This window comes from Ursus arctos, unplaced genomic scaffold (assembly GCF_023065955.2).
Source record: "Ursus arctos isolate Adak ecotype North America unplaced genomic scaffold, UrsArc2.0 scaffold_22, whole genome shotgun sequence".
NCBI classification, from domain to species: domain Eukaryota; kingdom Metazoa; phylum Chordata; class Mammalia; order Carnivora; family Ursidae; genus Ursus; species Ursus arctos.
In genome coordinates this window covers 49895175-49917732 of record NW_026622897.1, presented here as the reverse complement: position 1 = coordinate 49917732, position 22558 = coordinate 49895175, and the positions used below count along the sequence as shown (strand labels likewise).

The following is a 22558-nucleotide window of genomic DNA, read 5'->3' as shown; positions in this document are numbered from 1 at the left end:
ATATATGCAACTGGGAGCATGACTGACAAGTTAGACTGAAAATGAAAAATCCCTTCTTATTAGTGGGATATTTTTAGGAGCAGGATAACTCAGTTTTGGGATGATGGCTGTGCAGTTCTGTGGCCAGTGGAGGAGGAGGCCAGAACTTTGTCACCCCTGGAGGCCTCCTCCAGCCTCCCCCATGCTGTGATTCATGGAAGGAGAAAACAAAGCCCCTAGCAACCAGGTGGTCTGCCCACAGCGCTTCCACCAAAGACCTTTCTTAAAGATGCAAAGAGACAGGTAATTCCCAATATAAGGAATTAGGATTCAATGTGAATAGTCTTGCTTTTTGACAAAAATGCTGTCATTAAAGAGGATGCTACCATCCATTTCCCTTTTGTTCTGAAAGCCAACCTCCTCTGGAGAAAAATCAAGTAGCTTCCATAAAAGAAAAGATGGACTGAAGCCTCTGACAGGAGATATTTAATTCCTACTATAATAATCTGCTTGGGGAAATGTCACTGGGGTGAAAAGATTCTTATGCTGGGGACTTGACCATAAGGAGCCCAGACTTGTCTTGGTGTTTATGCCAGCTGACAGGTCAGGAAACCATTCTTTCCTGTTTATGGAGGCAGCGGTGTGTAAATAAACAGGCCCTCCACTCTTGCTTCTACCGCGTGGAGGTCTCTGCATCAGTGTCGAGGATTCCAGCTTTTTCTCTGGCACAGAACGTAACTATACTCCAGCACATGAACCAGCTGCGTTATAATGACCTCTTGTATAGTAATGAAATCTGATAGCACGAGAAAATGTAACCCTTTGAATTTCTAACTTTTTACCCCAACAGTTTTTTTCTTTTCCTAAATGATCTTCAAAGGGAGTGAAGCTCCTTGGAAACATAAGAAGGTGCTTCTTGTTCCCATCAAAGGCTAAAAAGGGATTTCTCCTCATTTCTATTCCGAAAGGAAAAAGAAGGCACCGCCATTGTTTCCCTCCTTTGCCTCTCCTACCGCTTCCCCTGCACTGAACCAGGTGACCGGAGCATTCCTTCAGCACTAAGGTGTTGGGTTTCTCACTGGGGATGCAGGTGGCCACAGGCAGAGACCCACAGAGAGCAAGTTGCCATGCGGGGAGATTAGACAGGGACAGAGGAAATGCTCACCACAAAATGAAAGGTAATAGAATTCCGAGCCAACGTCCTTTCATCTGAGCCACTATGACTAGTCCATTACTTCTTCAATGTCCTATGACATTTTTCTGGTCTTTGTGACTGTCAACCTCCCTCTTGAATCGTGCACATTTACCCTGATGCATTTCTTATCTGGAGGGCAGAGAGCATCTGCAATCCCAAGGAGGAATGTGCTCTTAACGAGTGACAGTGGGTGTGCGGGTGCGCAGGGCTGGGGGTGGGGTGGGAGGGGATGGGAGGGGGATGCTTTGACTTCTTGGCATCCAAACACACGGGCTATTCTTCAGGCCAGGCTGAGGCATATCCTTCCACAAGACACTAGGTGCAGCACAGCTGCTCACCAGCCCAGGCATGAATCATCTGCGATTGGGCCCAGGGCTGAGTTCCTGAAATCCCTCAGCATCATTTGACTGAGATGCTTTTATCTGATAAAAGTCTGCCATCCATAAACTTTCTGGAACTTGATAAGGTGAGCTGAGGACTCTGTAATTAACTGATGGAAAACAGGATGTACTCTCTCTGAGCTCTGCCTTTGGTTTTAATAGGGATGGCCCGCCCTTCGGGTGGGGAGGCTGAAAGGTCAGCCTGTCCTCAGTCACGGGGAAAAGTGAGGATGAGGGGAAAGTGGGGTTTAAAGAAGAGGGCCCCGCGAATGATGAGGGCCATTTCTCATGCACGGTTGTTAAGGGCCATTGTAAGGTTGGATGACATGGACATGAAGAAGCTGCCCAGAAGGGCGCATTAAGTCACTGAGGCACCTTCGCTGGGGACAAAGTGGGGAGGGCTGCCCTGGGCTCTGGAGCGGCTCTGTGAAGAGTCTGGGGTGGGCACCTAGGTTTGCAACTCGGAGCGCAACGGTAATGAGGAGCCGCAGCCCCCCAAGGATGTGAGCCCGATGCCTCGTAGAAAACCCGGACTCTGCCTGTGGGCCGCAGAGCAAGCTGCTGGTACGGAGACCCTGCACCGAGGCTCTGGAAACCGAGCCTCAAATTCCTGTCCTACTTCTCATGAGCTAAGTGTCCTCAAGCCTCAGGTCCCTGAGAAGGAGGGAATAACACGCGTGCCTTCACAGGGGGACGCTGTGGAGTATGAGATAATGCAGTTAAAAGCCCTTAGCACAGGCTTGGCACATTGTAAACACTCAAAAATCAGAAGCCATTATTATTGTTAATAAACACAAGGGCTTCCACCGCCGTTTATCACCAGAGTGGTGTTGTGGGCGTGGGGATGATGAATATAGATTATTTCAGATTGCAAAACAGAAGGAATGAAGCCAAAAAAAAAAAAAAAAAAGGAGAAAAGCAGTGGCTCCATTTGCTCAAAATTCCTCTGTCCCTCAAAAGGTCTGGGGCTCGTCTCCCAGTTTCTGTAAGACCTAAGAGGTGACGTTTGAGCTGGAGAGGCACCCAGAATCCGGCCTTCCAAAGCCATGTGCTTGCCATCTAATCACAGACCCTCCGTTTGGAAAAAATGGAAGGGGAAGGAGTTAAAGCACACACACAAACCAGTTGATTCAATAAAGAGCTTTTGGTGAGTGCTCCTTCCAGGATAATAAGCCAAGCAAACGTCTGGCTGTGCTTAAGATCAACGAAAGCAGAAGGCAAAGCAGGAAGAAGGGAGTGGAGTGGTCGGCTTGGTCCGAGAGCTGCCAACGGTGCTGCTTCGGCAGGGGCGCTGTGAGGAGCCCCCAGAGAGCAGCGAGGAGACAAATGCAGACAGGATGGGGGCTGCGGACAGGGGAGGGAGGGATCCAGGCCTGATGGGAGGCAGATGTGGCCCGGGGCCTGTGGGAAGCTTTTCCCAGGATTCCGGGCCTGTCTCGCAGCTCAGGCCTAGGTGGCCGGAGGGTGTGGGGGGCTGAGAGCCAAGCCTAAGCCCTCCAACCAGGTCACGAGTTTGATCATAATGGCCACACTACCGAGCACTGTACTCGGTGCCAGCCTGTGCTGCGCTCTTTATAGGCATATGATCCCCATTTTATAGGTGAGCAGACCGAGGCTCAGAGACGCGTTGGGACAGCCCACAGCTGCTAAGTGGTGGTCGTGTGCCCTGCTCCCGACCCCCAGCTCCTCAGCACAGAGCCCTACTGCATCTGGCCCAGGAAGGAAACACAGCAAGGCACGCGAACCAGCTAACGCACATCTGGGAAATGCAGACTGGGAGGGAAAAGGTTAAAAATGCCCAATTGTGAGTTTAAGTCCAATCGCTGCTGGGAAATGCCAACCATAATGTCGCCAGATGAAAGGACTTTGTGCCCAGCTCCCACATGCGGACAGAGGCAGCATGCGCCCCACAGCAGACCCCCGGGACTGGGCCCGCCATACCGATGGTGCAGTGCTCGCCGTTCCAGCCTGGGCTGCACTCGCACTTGCCGTCGCGGCAGGTCCCGTGCTCCGCACAGCGCGGGTGGCAGGCCCGCTGGTCGCAAGCCGCCCCCATCCAGCCTTCCTCGCAGCGGCAGGTGCCCCCCACGCAGACACCGTGGCCCCCACAGTCGGCAGCACAGATCTCTGTGAGGAGGATGGCAGGGGAGGGAGGGGAGAGAATAAACACATTTTGAGCCGGTCATTGTTGGGAACAAGGGTCACACTTGGCTACCTACCTTGGCTCCTGGGAGGGACCGATCCAGATTCCAGAGGCTTGGGAGGCTAATCTCCCGGAACAATGACCCTTGGGTGAGAACAATTCTCCAGGCGAAAGCCCGTCCTGAGCCCGATTCCCTTCCCAAAAGAGGCCGATGGAAGGGCTCTGCTCTGTTTGCTTTCCCCTCCTGCCAGCCTGTCCCCGCTTTTGTGCTCGCCATGTCCAAGGGGGACCGGCCTTCTGAACAGATGTGAGGAAAAGTCAAATTTAATTAAAAACTGGTTATGTGTGAAAACAAAGTGAGGACGAGTCCCCGATGGCTGAGGGAAGTGCTCGTGGTCTGGCGCCAGCACGTGCAGGGGTCCGGGGCCGCATTTCCTTCCAGCCCTGACTGTCCTTGAGGCGGGGTGAAAGGGCGGTCCCCTGCACCCCGGCTGGGGGGGACTCTGGGGGCTGGTTCTGTGTTTTTGTTGCCTGTGCCCGTCTTCCTGCACACTGCCTTGCCACTCCAACTCCAAGCACCACCTCCATGGCCCTTCAGATCCAAAGCAAATAGCTGGGGGACTGCGTCACAGCCAGAGTCGAGGCACCCAGCCCTTCACAAAGGCCCGTCTGTGAGCCGGTGCAGAACACACATGACCCAATTCACAAGCCCCTCAGGCGCAGGGCCCGTGACAGCTTCCCAGTTACACAGGCAGAGGTGGTGAAGGCTCCGGCATGGGGTTTAGAAAACAGGTTGAGCGGCCGTGGCCGCGGATGCTCTCTGCCAGGGCTGTCGACGGAGACCCTGCCTGCAGTCTGTGCCTTATGGCCCGACAGTCTTCAAATGAAAACCCCAATGCTTTTGTTCTCTTGCAAACTAAATTAACTGGCACTGTGTCAGGTTGCATTTGCCCGTGACAGCTTGGAAGATTCCAAGCTATATTCCTAGTTTGGAAGCTACTAATAGTCTAGCTATTTTTGAAAAAGGAGATAAATCAAAATTAGATCTCAGAGGCTTAGATCTTCCATATCAACCTACAAGGCAATGGCTAGGATGTTTGCAAATTCAAAAAAACAAACGAAAAACCACAACACAACAGTTGAGTCACCATTTATGGGGTGTCCCTATGTCCGACGCCTTGTCAGGCACACTACCTGGGAAGGGACACACGACACGCAGGGACACACTGGATTTCTCAGCTGCCCAGAGAAGAAGGGTCCACTGTCAAATGGGTGCAGAGAGCCCTGACCTGGAGCCGGGGGCCCCCGGGTTCTGTGCCAGGCTCAGCAGCTTCTGAGCTGTGAGACGGGAGGCAGGGTCCTTGACGTCAGGGGTGTATCGAGTGTGGGCAGTGACGATGAATCCTCACAGTCCTCAGAGCGCGCTCGGTGAGGGGCAAGCTAGAAAAGGGCCTGGCAGAGATGCCGAACTCAAGGAAGGTTTCTCAGGACAGTGAACTTCAGACTCGGAGCCCAAGGACCCGGTGTGCAAGGCCCGTGCCTGCTCAGCCACTCATCTGCTGTGTGACCTCGGGGATGTCACTTCCCCTTACTGGGTGTTGGGTTTCCTCATCTACTTTGGGGGTGGGGGGGACTCTGATGGCCTCTAAGGTCTCTTCTGGCTCTAAGCCTGTGGGAGTCTGTGATGTAAACACCCTCCATGTGACACAGCATAATCTACACCCAAGGCCCAGCTCAAGGGTCTCTCCTTCTCTGAGAAGTCCGTGACTCACCCTGTGGTTATTCTCTTGTTCCTGGCCCTTCCATATTACATGGTAAACTGGTTTTCTGTTTCTGTGCCTGTCCTGCTTCAGACTAGGGATATCAGAGGCTGGACCGGATTCTCCTGATCGCCTCTTTGCTTGGTACCTGGGACAGAGCTAGGTACAGAACAGACCCTTAACTGAAGTTTGCGATAAGGGGTGAATCCACCTGTGCCTGGGGCTACAGGTGGCCTGAGAATGCAAAACAATTCATTAACACCCTGCTCAGCCTGGCTGAGGGTCAGTCCCAGCCTGTCTGGGCATTAGGAAAACCTGCCAGGTTGGGGTGGGGCTGTGGGCTAGCATCACTATATCCAGCAGCCCTCCAGGAATGCAGCTGTCTCAGGACATTCTTGGAGCTTCCTTCCCTTTCTCATACAGACAACGTCTGGACACAGAATGATAATCTCCAGGCCCCAGGCCTTCCAAAGTCCTGTCTCTGAAATTTCTAACCCTTCTGCACAGCAGTGACCCCTGGTGACTCTGGAGGCAGGGCCTGCCTCAAGGCTGGAACTTTCCCCTGAGACCTGGGAGGGACGATTAGTTAAGCATTTGTTTGGTTTTACTCAGCACTTTTTCCAGGTGGCGGTTTATGGTGTAAAAGTAAACAGCAAACAGCGCTTCTATTCACTGAGGTGTGAGCCAGCAGAGGGACAGGCTGCTGGGGCCAAAGCCTTGGTGTTTTCAGGCAGCAGAGCACACAGAGTTCAAGGGGGTCTAGAGCAGAAGGGGCAGCCTTTCCCCAGCATTTGCCTGACTTGAGGCCTTGGCTAACACGTAGGCCATTCCTACATTAATTAATCTGAAGGCAGTGTGGATGAAAGAGCATGAGACTTCGATGTGGTTCCAAATATGTTCTACCAGTTATGTGACCTTAGGCAACCTATCCGATGGCTGAATTTCGTTTCCTCCTTCTGTAAAATGGGGATGGTGGCAGCACCCCTTCGGGGGGGGGGGAGCCTGATACAAGGTAGGTATCAGTGCATTCATACTGATTCGTTCATTCTTCCAGTAGTATTCCAAGCATGCCTACTATGTGCTCAAGACCATGGCTGGTGCTCGGAATACACAGAAAAACCAGACCTAATCTCTGTCCTCTGGGAGATCAGAATCCGGACGAAGCTCAACCCAGTCCTGGAATCCCAGAAAGATCCAAGTCATCCGCGGTGGTTCGTGCCGCACCTTCCTGCTGATACGCAGCGAAGAAAACACCACGAACCTTAGAATCAGACAGATTTGGGCGTCACCCTTGGCTTTTCCACTTATTGGCTGGGTGAGCTGCAAGTTGTAAGTTATGAAATTCACTGAGCCTCACTTTCTATTTCTGCGAAACAGGTATAATAATTCCCATTCCATCCATCTCACAGGGTTGGTGTTAGATCAAACGAGGTAATGTGTGGGGAAAGTCATTTCTGGCTTAATAACTGACACTTACATCAGGTTGTAGAGTTTACGAAGCACTGTTCGTATATAATTTCTCATTGAACTATCGCAACAGTGCTGTCAGAACCCCTGGTTACTATCTTCCCTAGAGGTGAGGCTACTGCCGACACGCAGAGAGCGAGCAGAGTCCACAGGGTCATGTGATCACCTGGCGCTTCTCCCTCGTTTTGACAAGTCTCAGACCACCGTGCGGACAGACATTATAAGATTAAGGAAACTGATCAGCGAAGAGGCAGGCTCTCCTTGTGGGGACCTCCTGGCTCTTCTAGCAGATCTGTCTCCTTTTCTGGTCCTGTTGCTTATCTTTTGTTACATCCAGGTCAGCCCCTGAATCTATGTGAAATGAGATGAGATGCCCTACGTAGAATCTCCCAGACACTCAGGCTCACTTTTGTCATCTGGAGACTGCTGGGCTGTCCATCCAAAGCCTCCGTTTCCTCGCCAGTTTACACTAGACATGGTCTCCTGGCATGAAGCTAAGGTGGCCTGGTGGCTGGGCACCTCTCCATCAGCCTTTTACAAGCTGGGTTGTGAGCTCTTACACATTTTAATGGAAGGGGCCCAAACAGGGTGACCTTGATGTTTATGGGGTGCTAACTGATGGCAACACAACCTGTCAGTGTTCAGGCTCTCCTCTGCAGATGGCCCCTCTGCTTGCGTGGGAGACGCACTGACTCTGATGGGAGCAGAAATCGGAGCTGCTACTTTATCATTTGGCCTCGAGTTGTAGGCTCTGTTGTTATTTTTCTTATCTGTCTCACCTTTTTCCCCCCCTTGAAATAAAAGGAACAGCTTTAGTTTTCCTTCTTGATTTTGCTTTGACATTAAAGCAGACAGAACTTCCCAGAGGACTGCTGGAAACGAAATAGGACGATGCTGAAGAATGGGCTTCAACAGGTCATCTGCTCCTTACGTAACATAAGGGGGACTCTGTGAAATTTGGGTCACTGCTCCTCTCCAGTCCCCGGTGCCTGACGAGTAATGTGGGGATGACGCCAACAACTGGAGAGGGCTGTTGCAGGAATTTCTCTCACTTGTTTAATTTCTTGAGTGCCCACCATGTGCAAATTCAACAGAAGGCGCTGGGATCCAATGGTGGTTGTGACAGGCGTGGTTCTCTCCTGACCTCAGGGAGTTTACATTCCAGCAGAGCACACGGATATAACTGCTGTCAGTTACACAAGTTAACGTGGGCAGAAGCGAAACTTCTACAGAGTGCCTGGCACACAGTTTGGGGTATGATAAGTTCTGTACACAGACTCTCGTGCGAGAGAAAATGAGGGGCAGCGGCATGTGCACTGGACTGATGTCCGAACAGCAGATGTGAACTCTGACTTCGGTAACATACTTGGTACAAGCGAGCACTTGATCGATGCCCATTGACCTCCACATGATAAACATCAGAGCTTACTGGCTGAATGCTGGAAGGGTCGGGCCCTGAGAGGAATCTTTTGAAGTACTGTGGAGAATATCATCCGTAGGGCAGACTTGGGCTCAGACTCTGACTCCCCAGTTTCCTTGGGTCCTTGTGGAGTCCTTGGAGAATTGACTCAATCTCTCTGAGCCATACTTCTTCACGCCCGAAGTGAGGAGGGTAATCATGGTCCCCTCCTAGGTGAGTAGGGATCATGGAAGAAAAGGGTATACGTGAAAGGCCCCGCGTAACTTATGTTATGTCCAGAATCCATCGATGAGGACTTAAGACATCTGGTATCAGCAGACCTGTTACTCACCTAGCAGAGGGGCATCTTCCTGAAGAGCAGAATGGCAGCTTTTACAGTAAGTAGCCAAAATGTAGGCATGCTTTCTCTAGTCACCTCGCAGGACACCATCCGCCAAGACCATCAAAACCCAGTGAGAAGCCATTTGTATTTGTAGCCTTGGCTTCCTCTTGAAATCAGGTGAAAGTCCCCAGCCATCCTAATGTTCTAATTCTGGGCCTGTGAAGTTCTTGACTGAACCATACAGGACCCTGGAGATGAACCAGGTCAGGCCCAAGAACAAGTTAGCTCTTCTCTGAGGGAGAGCCATGCCCACACATCTTCCTTCTGCCCTGCCTCACTGGTGTACATATGTCTGTCTTCTCTCTATTCTAGGAGCCCCCCTAATGGCAGGCTCTAGCTTCTTCTCAACTTGGTTCCCTGGCAGCAGGCACCAGACATAGCACAGCATGAGAGCTCAACAAATATTTGTTGAAAGAACAGATGAATAATAATAATTAAAAAAAAGCTTCAGAGAAGAAGTGTTACGTCAGTTGGCCTCAACTGTGTCTCAGTGCCCTACTGTACACAATTTATTTGGTTAGATATATTCACACAGGGGCTCAGTCTCCTTTGTGCCTAATCTTCTTAGAAACTCATCTGCAACCTGTGACTGAGATCTCTGTAATTTTAACGGGTCTCAGCCCATACACCCCCACGCACACCTTCCTTCACGCTGCTGCCCACGTTACACCCATTCTCCTTCCATGGTGTGGAAGCCAGTAGGCACGTGAGGAAGAAGGGAAAAAGGGCAGGGAAAGATATAAGGTTTGGCTATTGGTTAATGGTGCCCCTAAAGTGTATACATAAGGGAAAACACTGCCCCAGGCTCCTCTCATTAAATGTTAATCCCCATAAGAGCCTGGATGAAGCCTGGGACCTAGCGCAGCTACGTTTTAATTTGTCTGGACTTACTTTACAATCCTGTTCATTAAAATAGCTGGTAGGGGAAGCTGTGGCGTGCCCCTAAAGGGACAGACTTACATATATTTTTCTCATAAAATTTCTTTGACTTGGAAAGATGCTCAAAACTGCCACAAGTAGGGAATGGAAGGGACCCCCACCCAAGGCTCTGTGTGCCTTCCTGCTGAGCAAGGACCAGATGCAGGCGAAACAGAGTCTGGGCCCCATGTGACCTCCCGGGAAGTCCTTTAATAAGTCTGTATTTAGCACTAAAAGGGATAACAGGGAAAATGGTTCTATTTTGCTTAGGACCTGAGATTCTTAGAATGCCCTTAAGAAACTTTAAGAGAGGAGGGTTAAATAATTTTAAATGATTCCTGCTAGGATTTTCTGTCTTATCACTAGCTCATCGGAGTTAGTGCACAGCTTGGGGAATTTCTCTGAAATCCTGGTACACATTAAGTCCAAGCCACACTAGATAGCATTTGAAGCAGAAATAAGGAGAAAATGTAGAACCCTTGTTGGTGGCACACAAATATTATCCCATGAAATCCTCACAACAGCCCTGCAATGGTGTGTTCATTCACGCATCGGGGTAGAGGAAACAGCTTGGAGAGATTAAGTGACTTGCTCAAAGGTACTTGACTAGAGTGAAAGGCGACTGTGATTAATGCAGCTCTTTGGTCTGCGACTTGTGTGACCAGGTTGAGGCGCAAGCTCAGCTGTAATCTGACACATTCCCAGGACTGTTAGTTATGTATCAGAGCATCACCCCAGCTACAGAACAGGATCTCTGAAATCAGTCTGAGCCTCCTTCTTCACCCTGACCCAACGTTTACCATATTAAGTACTTTTCCTTCTGTTTGTGTATCTGTTTACCTGTCTGTTCATCCTCCATCTGTCTGTCTATCCAGCTATCTGTCCAATCCACCCAACTATCTAATCAACTAACCAGCTATCCAGTCACTGGCCATCTAACAGCCCATCTGTCTATCCATCTGTCCATCTGATTCTGTCCATCCATTCATCATCCATCCATCCATCCATCCATCCATCCATCCATCCATCCATCATCGATCCATCTAGCTCTATGACTTGGACAAGTTACTTCATCCTTCTGTGCCTCAGCTTTCTCATCTGCAAAATAGGGTTTAGACACTAACATCTCAGGTTCATCTGTCAAGCTTAAATGAACACCACGTAACATGCCCCATACCACGCACATCTTTCACAGGGTAAACAATGTATGGCAACTGTATCATGTTTATGTGCTGGAAAGAACCAGGAGAAGGGAGGGCTTAATGATACTGGGGAGAGCAAGGGGATGATGTGAATACTTGAGGTGCCCCTTAGCAGCTGGTGAGGACCAGATCTGGAGCATAATCTGGGGGACAGCACTTTGTGGGCACCTCATCTTTTGGAGGGGGGCATGTAGGCAGAGACACGTTTAAGGGACAGGCCAGGATCATGGAAAAGCACTTCATCAATGGCTTCAATGTTCTCAGTGAGGTAGGAATCTCTACTGATGGATGGATGTGGCCATTTAAAGAGCGCCTGGGGAAATGAGAGCAAGAAGGCACAAAGTACAAGAAGACCTGCAGCTGGAAGGGCCCAGGAAAGGCTAAAGATCATGAACATGAGGTGATCTGGCTTCCAGTGCTCAGAAGTGGGCTGTAAGCTGAGAGATGGTGAGTGGTTGGGATGGTCGTGGGTTTTGCAAGGTGGATGTGGCGAGAGGCACAGAAACAAGGGGGCTGTGGGTCATGAAGGAGAAGAGCTGGAGGCGAAGGACCATGGGACTAGGGGAAAAGGATGGAGAGGGAGGGAGCTGGTGTTGGGCAGGAAGTGGCCTGCCTCTGGATACGGGATCTCCCTCAGGTGGGTTTAGGGGTAAGAGAGAAAACAAGGAGAAAAACTTAGAGGAGCCGTTTTTGTGACGAGAGTGAGAGGACACTTCAGAGATGCTCTAGTCATTCTGTAGACAGGAAAATAAGGGCTGAGAGAGAAGTGCCTGTCCTTTGCCCCACAGGGACATGTATGTCAGCATTTGAGCAAGAACTTGACGGCTGCCTTAGGAAATAGTCATGGCAGGGGCCAGCTAGACAAATGGCTGAAGAGAGGGGGCTTAGCACACTCTGTGGTCCCTCCTCTATGCCTCTGTGCAAGCCGTTTCCATGGTCTGGGTTCCCCTTTTACCTCGATCTTCCCACGTTCAACTGTACGTCAGCTTCGAGTTCTGGCTCCTCCTCTTTGAAGCCTCCTTCTGGTGCCCCAGCTAGAGAGTCTCCCCTCCAGCCTTCTCAAAACGCTTGATGAGAACTTTTATCAGGGTCACTAGTCCACCTGTTGCCTCCCCAGCCCTGCCACTGCCAGCCTGAACACTACACTCCCTGGTGAGTCTCACACAGGAAATCTATCTTCATCCATGTAACTATTCAAGGCTCTACCATTTTGCACAGAACAGAGGCTAGAAATCACACACGCTGGTATAAGAGCTTGCTCTGCTACTTCCCAGCTACATAGCACACCTCTGAGCCTTAGCTCTGTCCTTTATTCAATGGTGAAAAGGATTCCCATCTGTGGGAACCCTAAACTTGATTTGAAAATATACTGAGCACCTACTATGTGCCAGCTACTCCTAGAGGCTAGGGATTCAGAAATGATATGAAATTATCCCTATCCTCAAGGAACTCAAGTCTACCCACATGTGTACAGGAGCACCAACCTGCCAGCAGGCTCAGCACACAGTAGGACACTTAAGAGTTACCTTTCTTTCCCATGGAGAGATACCCCTATATCCTTATATCAACATAGGTTTCAATAAAGCACCTCCCTTCCTCCTTCTCTCACTAAATTGGGCGGATAGTTTTTAGTCCCAGTGCAGGTTTCAGGAAGAAGCCAGAAGGAGAGGAAGGTACAGGAAAAAAGCCTTCAACTTCCTTAAGGTAATTAGTTTCCTTTTGACACAAGGCCAAACCCAAGCCACTCTCGGGTGCTTTTCAACTTCCATCCCTCTCACCAGAGGGTCAGCGCTGTTCTCAGCCCTGCTCTGTCCTACAGATCTAGCTGGCAGAAAGCTAATGAGCCTTGGAAACCACATGGCCTTTCACCTCACTCGAGGAGCTCGGAGCACTTTCAAACCAAGCCGAAAAGTGGATTCCAGGATATTGTGCTTAGCAGTCTCTGCACCTATCCCCCCAGTACCAGAATTTCGAGCTTTATGAAGCACCTATCACAGGAAGTAGTAAGCCACTGCTATTCATCTTAATTGTCGGGTATCTGGCTTCCTGATTAGAGGAACCTAGCTCCAACCTAGCTTGAAGGAGGCCTCCCAACAGGGTCTGACTTTGCAGAAGGATAACAAGGGAGCATAGAAGCCACACAGCATGGCCAGGATGTGGACTTCTGGCCAGGGCTGGAACACTCCCCAAACCCCACTGACAGGGCCCAGCTGGGTGAGCTGAAGAGATAGCAATGTTCAGTCCTCTTCCCAAAGATCCCCGGCCCTGATATTCTTCTGTGGAAGGCCCATCTCTCTACCCGGTCATGTGCTCACCTGTCTAACTAGCTCTTGGACACCTCCACCTAGATGTCTCCCTGGCACCACCAACTACATGCCAATATTAGACTAAGCTTTCCAGAACCAAACCTCACCATATCACACCTCTGCCCAAAATTTTTCAGTGGCTCCCACTGACAGATAAAACCTAAACTCTTTCAAGGCCATTCGTGACTGACTGCCTGCTAACTTCCCTCACCTCTTCTCCTTCTCTCTTGTGCCACAAATACCCTAAGCAAAGCCACTCCAACCTACTGCTCTTTCCTGGAAAACGCCAGTTTCTGCTGCATCTTTGTACACATTGCATTGATTTGATTTCTACAATGGGTTGCTGCAAGGTGCTTGTCTCTTCCTTCTCTCTCTGCCAACTCAAACCCAACCTCCATCACCCACCTTAAAACCCCACTTCCTCCAGGAAGCCCTCTGATCACCATGGCTGAAAGCAATCACTCTTTTCCTTGAGGCCCTGTAGTACTGCCAGGTACCTCGTGGTCAAGATCCAGTTTACATGGCTCTTCGCAGGGGTATCCAATGAAACGAAACCTTATGAACCTCAGCCTTGATTCCTGGACAGTATCAGCATGAACCTTGGAAATGGCCAATGGCAGAGTTATGCCAGAGATAAACATGGGCTCTGAGCCTAGAGAACACTGGATTTGAACTCTTGTTTTCCCGGAGTGTCTCTGGGCAGATCCCTCAAACTCTCTGAACCCAGGATCCCTGGGAATAACACCATCTCCGGCGCCGGGGGTTATATATTTATTGTCCCTATAAATCATGAAGCACATACATGAGGAGCTCTGTAAAATGTAAATACAATTTCCATTCAAAGAACAGTTATTATTTTAAAATTACAAGTCATATAGTAGCAGTTTGATTCAGGAAGACGACTGGAGATTGTGTACAAGTCTTCAGCTTGGGTGTCCAAAGAGAAACCTGATTCTGAAGCCCAGTTTCAGGAGGGCTCATATTTACATACTGAAGAGCTCCAGTTCGGATAGAAAATGTTCTAGGGCTGTCAGGGGAAATTCTACTAAATTACAAAGCTGCCAGCTCCTGGTTTATCAACCTTTAACTCTGGCACTATTTAGTACTATGCCTGTCTGGGCCCAATTTCCCGGTCTTTGATTAAATGCTAGGAACTGACCATCTCATTGTGTCTCAACCTACACGCTACTTCCCAGACAGCTGGTGGGCTCTTCTCTGCCTCCAACACCTCCTCTTCTTTCTCTGCCTCACTGTCAATCTCTCCGATATTTATTATTCTGAACTTCGATTTCAGGCTATCACTTGCTGTTGGGAAGGGGTACAGGAAATGTCAAGTCTCAAGGATATTATTCCTCGGCTGAAATTCTAGCCTCGGGTTTCTTCTTCCGTAACATACCTATACAGAAATAGCCCCGCCTGATCATTTCCTTTTGATGTTTCATTGGATGTCGGTGCTGTGCTTTCTGGGCTGAGAAGCTAATGCTTCTCAGAGAGGGAACAATTCCGGCTACACACATGAGACTTGTAGCAGGGAGAATGCTCCACGCTGAATCTAATTTTCTCTCCCATCCATGAACATAAGACAATTTCTCTGGCATTAAAGCATCTCACTCAGTCTTTCTGTCATTAATAAGAATTAAATTCTGTTTCCTCAAATTTAAATGTAATTATATTTGCCTCGTAAATAAAATTGAATTACCATTTTCAAAATTTAGCACTAATGCAAATGCTATGTTTAGAGCTTTAATTTTTTTTTAACCCTGTTACTACTTTCAGCTTATTCTTATTTTTTTAAACATCGGGCTTATTTTGTTGTCAATTGTGACTTAATTTGATAACAGAGCTTTTCCGCTCCCTATCTATGCAGTCATATTTGTTATTAAGTATGCTTTAGGATTTGTGTTTCTTTTTGGAAGGGGAGGAGAGGAATAGAGAGGAAATTGGCAGCTCAGAGGATCTGCGTTTGAATTCTGAAGGTCCCCCCTCAGCGAAGGTGGAACCTAGTCCAGGTTAGGCTGAGAGAGCTAAAGAAGGTGTCCTGACATAAAGGCTGACAGGGAAATCTTCAGTGGGCATTGAAAAATCTTTTAATCCAAGATTTTCAGCAAGGCACTCAGTGGACACCATGGTTTGGACTCTGCCTACCTTTCTGGTCTTACTTCTTCTACCTACCTCCACGGTTGCTACTCTCCACTCAGAGGCAGGATTTTCCAGATGATTCTCCTGCACACCTGTGTACTTTGCACATGCTGTGCCCTCTGCCTGGACTCCCCCCTCCCAACACCCCGCTAACGGTCTGGCTCACATGTCTCCTCCCTGGGGAAGATGGTCTCAGCCTCCGCTCTCACCTGTCTCCTGGCTGAGCTCACTGCTCCTGCCTTGTGCTCCTGGACCCCCACATACACACACCAGTCCGGGCTCTTATCATGCCACCTAACTAGGTCTTGCCTCCTGAGTGGGCTGCGGCTCTCTGATCCTTGGTGCCCAGAATAGTACCCAGTGTGCAGGGAGGCTGGGAAGGGCCACACGTGCGTGAGGTGGATGTCCGGTACTGTCAGGGGCAGGGGCAGGTCTGGAGCTGTTCCGGATGCTCTCTCTGCGAGGCTGTGCTCCTCTCTGGAATCGAGCTCAGAAAGCTCATTATCTGGCAGGAAGCTGACGCTAATGCTGTTTGGCCCTTGTGCTGTTGTTTGGGGATAACTATGTCAGCACATTAATAACTTCATCTAGACTCGATGACCAGTGATGGGCCGGGGGGGGGGGGGGTGGTGCTGGCAGAGGGTCAGAAACCACAAGGAAGCTGAGCCACTGAGAGAGAAAGCAAGGTGTTCAAGGTTACGCAGACTCAAATCCAGGTCTGGCTCCAAACCTTCACCGTATAAAATGTTCTCAGACTTAAATTTGCAAGAGTCTAAGGACTGTTTGGCTTATTTAGATTTAACCATGCATTCTAAAAACATACACTTTATTTATTGAGTGCTTACTGAATGCCAGCACCATCCTAGGCATTTTATACATATGTATTAAAGCTAATTTGAAAAACAACCCTGCAAAGCAGGTATTATTAGCCCTATTCTTTGGATAAGCTCAGTCTTAAAAATCTAGCTTGGTCCCATTCCAAATCCCATGTAGTTCTTTCTGACTGCACATGCTACCTCGAAACCCATCCTCTAAATCTCCACCTGTTATCTCATGAAACTCAATTGCAATGAAATGATAAGCATCATAAACCACCAGCATGGGCATTTTACAGGCAGAATCTCTGCCATGTACTGCTTCTGTGAGCCAGCCACCCAAAGGAGTGAAATGTCGCAGGAGGGCCCTTACACATAAAAGTCATTTATGGAAGACAAGACTGGAGAGAGCTCACAGAGCAGTGGAAATGAGCAGTGAATTTATGAGGCTGAGGACCGAGGCTACTGGGCTGGGGTGGAGGGAAAGGAGCACCCAAAGGAGAGCCAGCAGAGGGGCAAACGGCGGATCTAAGTGACCTCATCTGAAAGGGTGTCCTGGAAAACATCGAAGAGCCTGAAATCTTCTTAAGAGGTCATTAGGCTCTGAAAGAAAAGGAAATTTTCTACTTGCAAGGACCATCTTGGAGAGGTTAAATTCCTTCCCTTTTCTAAGGCAGCTCAGAGTCAAGAGGATGAAAATTCAACTAAAGCACCTGGGGTTGGTGGGGAGAGTCATTCAGCTCTGCAGTGCTGCTGAGCACCCCACTTTATGCACAAGCTGATGAGGCATCCAGCCGCTATGGCCGCTCCCTGGGGAAGACGGCTTGAAGGAGGTGAAACGATGCCAGCTCTTGTCCAGGAGGGGTCTGGCTGGCTGGCAAGGCACACGGAACCAACATGAGCTAGGTCTGGGAACTGACAGAGAAGATGCCCAGGGATTTTGGTTTTAGCTCTGCAGGGCACACGTGCATGAGCGTGTGTGCGTGTGTGCGTGCGTGCAGGGGTGTGGGGGTACACTGGGGTCTCAGAGAACAGATTAGACTGGTAGTGTGCTGGGCTCTTCCTGGGCAGAGCCTTTAGCTTCTTCTTTGATGTGTCACTGGGTAAGTTATTGAATAATCGCTGAGAACCTAACCCACGTCAGGCCCTGTGCTAGGGATACTGGTAGACCATGACCTCATGGGGTTCACAGCTTGGCAAGAGAGAGGCACGATGGCAATATATTGCTCAGTATACCACAGAGCTTGGGAGAGGCCTTGGAGCCATATCTGGTTTGAGTTGGACTCTGCCACTTACCGATAGGGGGATGCTGGCAAGGAATTTAACTTTTCTGAGCTTCAGCTCCTTGTCTGAAAAATGGAACTGGTAATACTTTCTTTACAGTTTTCATATGAACCTTAATGAAGATAATGGCTGTAATGCACTTAGTTCAGTAGTTGGTACACAGTAAGCACTAAGAAATGGGTGGCTCTTTAAGTAATGCTCCATCCTTGTAAGGAAACCTCTTTGGATGGAAAGGGGGCTTGAGGCAAGAGCTGAGGACTTGGAAACAGAGCTCCTAGACTTAATTCATACTCTGCCACTGCTGAGCTGCGTTACTTTGGACAAGTCATTTCCTGTCTCCAGCTCTTTACCATCTGTAAAACCACAGCACCAGCAATCACCACGACCATCATCACTACTACCATCCCCCAAGACTGGAAAAGCCAAGTCTCACTGGGTCCAGAGTTGAGGACACCAGTGTGTGGAGGGTGGGGCATATAACCCGTGCTCTTCCAGGCCAGAGGCATTTGTCCCAACAGTTATCTTACACCGTTGGTCAGGAAGGAATATCACATGAAGGAGGCTAGATTTCAGGAGGAATTTCTGGGATGAGACTGGAAGCCAAGCTGCTGGGAACTTGGGGGTCTAAGTAAATCCTTATACAAAATCTGACTTCCCTGTTTCCACAAGCGTAACTGAAGTGCTGGGGAGCTTGTCAGCTCACATTTCATTACGGGCTGGTTGTCGAGTGCAGGGCATGTTGATTTCAGCTGCTTTCATTAAATCCTGTTCCCCAGGCCAAACAGTGAGACATCTCTTCATCTCAGAAGAGGTGGCCCTCCTTCCTATGAGGGCCCGGTGGTGACTTCTGCCAACCCCACGACTCACAGTCAGTGCCGATGGTGTGAGAAGCACTTCGGGTGAGCTGCTGGCCTGCAGCCCCTGACGGGAAGGCTCTGGACAGTGTCTGTGCCAGCCCCGCCATGCCAGGAGCAAAGAACACACAATGCGATGGGAGCTGCCTCTCACTGGGGGTCCAAGTCGAGCCAGACACGGCGTCAACCACGTAACCTACATTTTCTCACTGAATCCTGACAGCAATCCCTTAGGTGATTTTACTGTGAAGGAAACTGAGGAAGGAGGAGAGGGGAAGCAACTTGCCGGAGCCATTCTACTAGCAGGGAGCAGATTCTCTGAGATGAAGTCCAGTGCCTGTCCCACCACCTTGCAGCTAACCCCCGAACACAGAGACAGCCCCCCAGCTTCAGCAGCAGCCAGTCAATAAGGCAGCTCTTGCTTAGCTTCACGGCAGAACTCAACAGTTTTCAAACCGCTTCCACTCTGTGAAAGCGCCCTCGGTAGGGAGGTCGAGAGAGCCGCGGAATGCTCACTCTAGCCAGGCACTGTTCCATGCGCGCACAGACACCTGGTAATTTGATGGTCACGTGACCTTTGAAGGCGACACTGTGATCTCCAGTTTCAGATCAGGAAAGTGAAGTCAAGAAAAGCTAGCACCTAAGGAGGGCACGTATTGCCTGGTGCACTGGGTGTTATACGCAACTAATGAATCATCGAGCCTTACATCAAAAACCAGGGATGTACTGTATGGTGACTAACATAATATAATAAAAAAAAATTAAAAAAAAAAAAAGAAAGAAAAGCTAGCACCTTGCCACTGTCACAGTTATCACACGGCAGAGGCGGGACTGAGCCCAGGCAGGCTCCGCCCATACGGGGCTGGTGGTGAGATAGCACCACCTTCCAAGTGCCTTCCCTCCCTTCAGACTGGCTTCTGGAGGGGAAGGGACAGCTGAGCAGAAACAGTGGCCTGTGGAGAGGCGACACGGAGTGCTGGGCCGCAGTTGAGGCCTGGGGCCCCAGGCTGAACATGGGCTGCCGGCCTCCTCAGGCCCCAGTGTGCCTGAGGCAAGCCTGGCAACTCCCTGAGCCTCCGGGTGAGAATGCGGACAATGTCCTACCTGGTCACCCTGCCCAAGGGGCTGTCGTTGTGGGGGTGCATGTGCGTGTGCGAAATATCTCTGTAGGCTGGGAAGCACTCGACAAACACAAATTGCTATTACTATTGCCGTGGGAGACGGTAATTTTGAAGCCATCTTTGAAATTCCTGGCCGGGTGGCAGTCATGACACTGTTTGAGTCAGCTGTACGTTGGGATTTAAAAACTATAATCCACATTTCTGAAAGGGCATATTTCATCTGGCCTCTATCAAATGTCTCCATTAATATCAAGGGCTCTCATCAGTGGCTGTTTTAATCATAATCGTCACAGCAGCTAACATTTACTGAGCCCATATCTCGAGCCGAGTAGCATGCTAAGTGCTTCTTTAATATCACCTTAAATAATTCACCACACGATGATTTTCCAAATAATAACCCCGGAAGGCAGGGACTGTCACCGCCTCCGTTTTACAGCTCAGGGAGGGGAAGGAACTTGCCCACAGCTATAACTAGTACGTAGCAGGGCCAGCGTTTGAACCAAGGTTTGTTGGGCTCAGGGACGCTTCTCATCACTCGGAGCTCCTCTGCCTTTGCACTGGAGGCCACACGCACGTTTGACACCAGTTATGGGGAGCGGTGTGCACAGAGTTAAGGAAGACGAGCCCTCACGGTTCTATTCCAAGTCCCTTCCAATGGGTCTGCCGTCTCCTTTTACAGGACCACCTAAAGAATACCTAATGATCTCACCCGAAGTCATACCTGTCTCCGTGAAAGGCTGTACGGTTTCATCGGGGATTAACAATGCACAGACAGCTATATACCTATCATAAACGAGCTTTGTGGCCACATAACAAACAATACAAGCCAGTGTAGCTTCGAGAGGACCATTTATTATATTGCTGTAAATGGAGCTATATAAAAAGAATTATTTCTAAGACGCTGCACATCTGTGTTTGCAATCATGTCTTAACCTGAGCTTTGCAAACAAGGATGAAAGTCCATTGAACATCAGTTCTCCATTCAACGGGGTGAGGTAACTCAGAGGATTCCCAAGGCACAAATGCTGCATGGATCTCATTTTTGCCAAAGGCCTCAGCCGTCTTTCCTGATCTCTAAAAGGACTGTTACCATGCAACAAAATGGGCTAATTTGAGCTGCACTTTGTTTAAATAGTGTGCGTGGTAAAGAAAGTGATTTAAGTAAAAAAACAAAATAAAAACAAACAAAAAAACATAGCTGGAAATGCTGCCACTTTATAGCTGTGTGTTCTCGGGTGGGATTACTTAAAAATTTTCTGCGCCTAAGCTTTTTTACTCATTATTTCTCTTCATCTGTTTGTTTGCTGTCTCCCTCGGTGGAAGCTCAACAAAGATAGGGACCTTCTTTATCTCTTTGTAACTCTGATGAGAAGAGTGTTTAGTACATAGTAGGCATTCGAAAGTATTCACTGATTAAAGTATTATGTAAATCAGTATAACAGGGGTGAGGATACCATTCTCACAGGGTTTTCATGTGGATTTAAACAGGGGACACTGTGGAAACGAGATCTGAGAAGTGAACACACCTACCATATCCCAGTACTGTGCTAGGTGATTCACACCTGCTGTCATCTGGACAAATCATAAAGTGCTCAGGAACAGAAGGCTGCCAATGTAATGATCCTAGAATGTTATACGCATAAGCCCTCTGCATATGAACTGAACAGCACAGTGAAGAACGCATTCCAGCATGTGCTCTTTCATGTGTTCATTACCCATTCATCAGTATGTACCAGGTAGCTGCCGTGGGCCAGGCCTGTGCTGAGTCCTGGGCATGTAGGGTGAACAGACATGTTTGCTACCCTCATGGAACTTACTGGCTAGTAGAGAATCTGGCCAGAACGGCAGGTGGGGATAAGGTCACAGAGAACCGTAAATAATACACTGAGTTCAGACTTCATTCTGATGAATGGGTAAAACCAGAGGGTTTGACAGCTGGGACCTGAGTCCCCCGCTTTTTTTTTAGAGAGGTGGGGGGAGGAGGGAAGGGGCAGAGGGAGAAAGAGAATCCCAAGAAGCCCAAGCCAGTTCCCCGCTGAGAGCATAGCCCAACCTGGGGCTCAATCTCACAACGCTGAGATCATGACCTGAGCTGAAATCAACAGTCAGACGCTTAACTGACTGAGCCACCCAGGCGCCCCTGGACCTGAGTCCTTTAAAGCCCCATCCCTGCAGGTCTCACCTAGGCACACTGTTCCCTGTGGCCTTGCCTCTAGGGATGACCACCGTAACATGGGGGAGGAGATTTCAATCCAGTATTCTAATTCACATGGTTACAGGGCAATGTTTTCACTCTCGAGGCACCACTATGGAAGGAATGGTGTGAAGACTCATTTCTGAATCTTCTGCTGGTCTAAAAGGACAGGTACTGAAGGATGGAGTTCAGGGGGAGAAGGAAAGCACTCAGAGATCTGGTGTAACCCCCCCACTCCACCGCTACATGACCGGGAACAGGGTCTGATCACTGATGGGGACTGAATGGCGAACACGTTATGGTGGCAAGCTCCTCCCTCCAGCCATGCAGTGCCCTTCTCCCCACACTTACCGATAGAACAGTCGTGGCCTGTCCAGTTTGGGTCACAGCTGCAAAGGCCGGTGTCTGGGAGGAAGGTTCCATGGCCCGAACACTGGTCCAAGCACGTGGCCCTGGGCGTCTCACAGTTGGTGCCTCCCCATCCCACGGAGCAGTGGCACTCGCCCCTCACGCACACACCCCGGCCTGAACACGTGGGGTCCATGCAGTCCACTGTGACACGGAGCAGAGAGAACACAGGTGAGCGTCTGACCAGCAGAGGTAAGGCTACTTTAAGTGAACCACTCCACTTGGTAGTGTAGGGGGCTTCACCCTGGTAAGAGGACACAGACTTCCCGCGGAGAGACCACTGGATGTGGTAAAGAGGGAGAACTTTAACCAACGGGAGACCTGGGTTCCTGGCTCGATAGGTGGCTGTTTACCTACGGGAGGTTCAGTTCCCTCGCCTGTAAAACGTGGATACAAATTCCTACTTCTTGGTTAGTAAGGCAGAGTAAGAAATACATATCAAGGGGCACCTGGCGGGCTCAATTGGTAAGGCGTGTGACTACGGATCTCAGGGTTATGAGTTCAAGCTCCATGTTGGGTGTGGAGCCTACTTAAAAAAATAAAAGGAAATATATCAAGTGTTAGCATGGTACCCAGAGCCTGCTATGTCTG

At 49.5% G+C, this 22558-nt stretch overlaps 1 protein-coding gene across 1 annotated transcript in view; it reads right to left on the bottom strand.

Annotated features, from left to right (window-relative positions):
* TENM4 (teneurin transmembrane protein 4) overlaps window positions 1-22558 on the bottom strand; it is a 593869-nt gene that overhangs the window by 119384 nt on the left and 451927 nt on the right. The window contains 2 exon segments of the mRNA XM_048217331.2: window positions 3496-3681; window positions 21911-22111. Of these exon segments, the coding sequence (XP_048073288.2) occupies window positions 3496-3681; window positions 21911-22111 (387 nt within the window).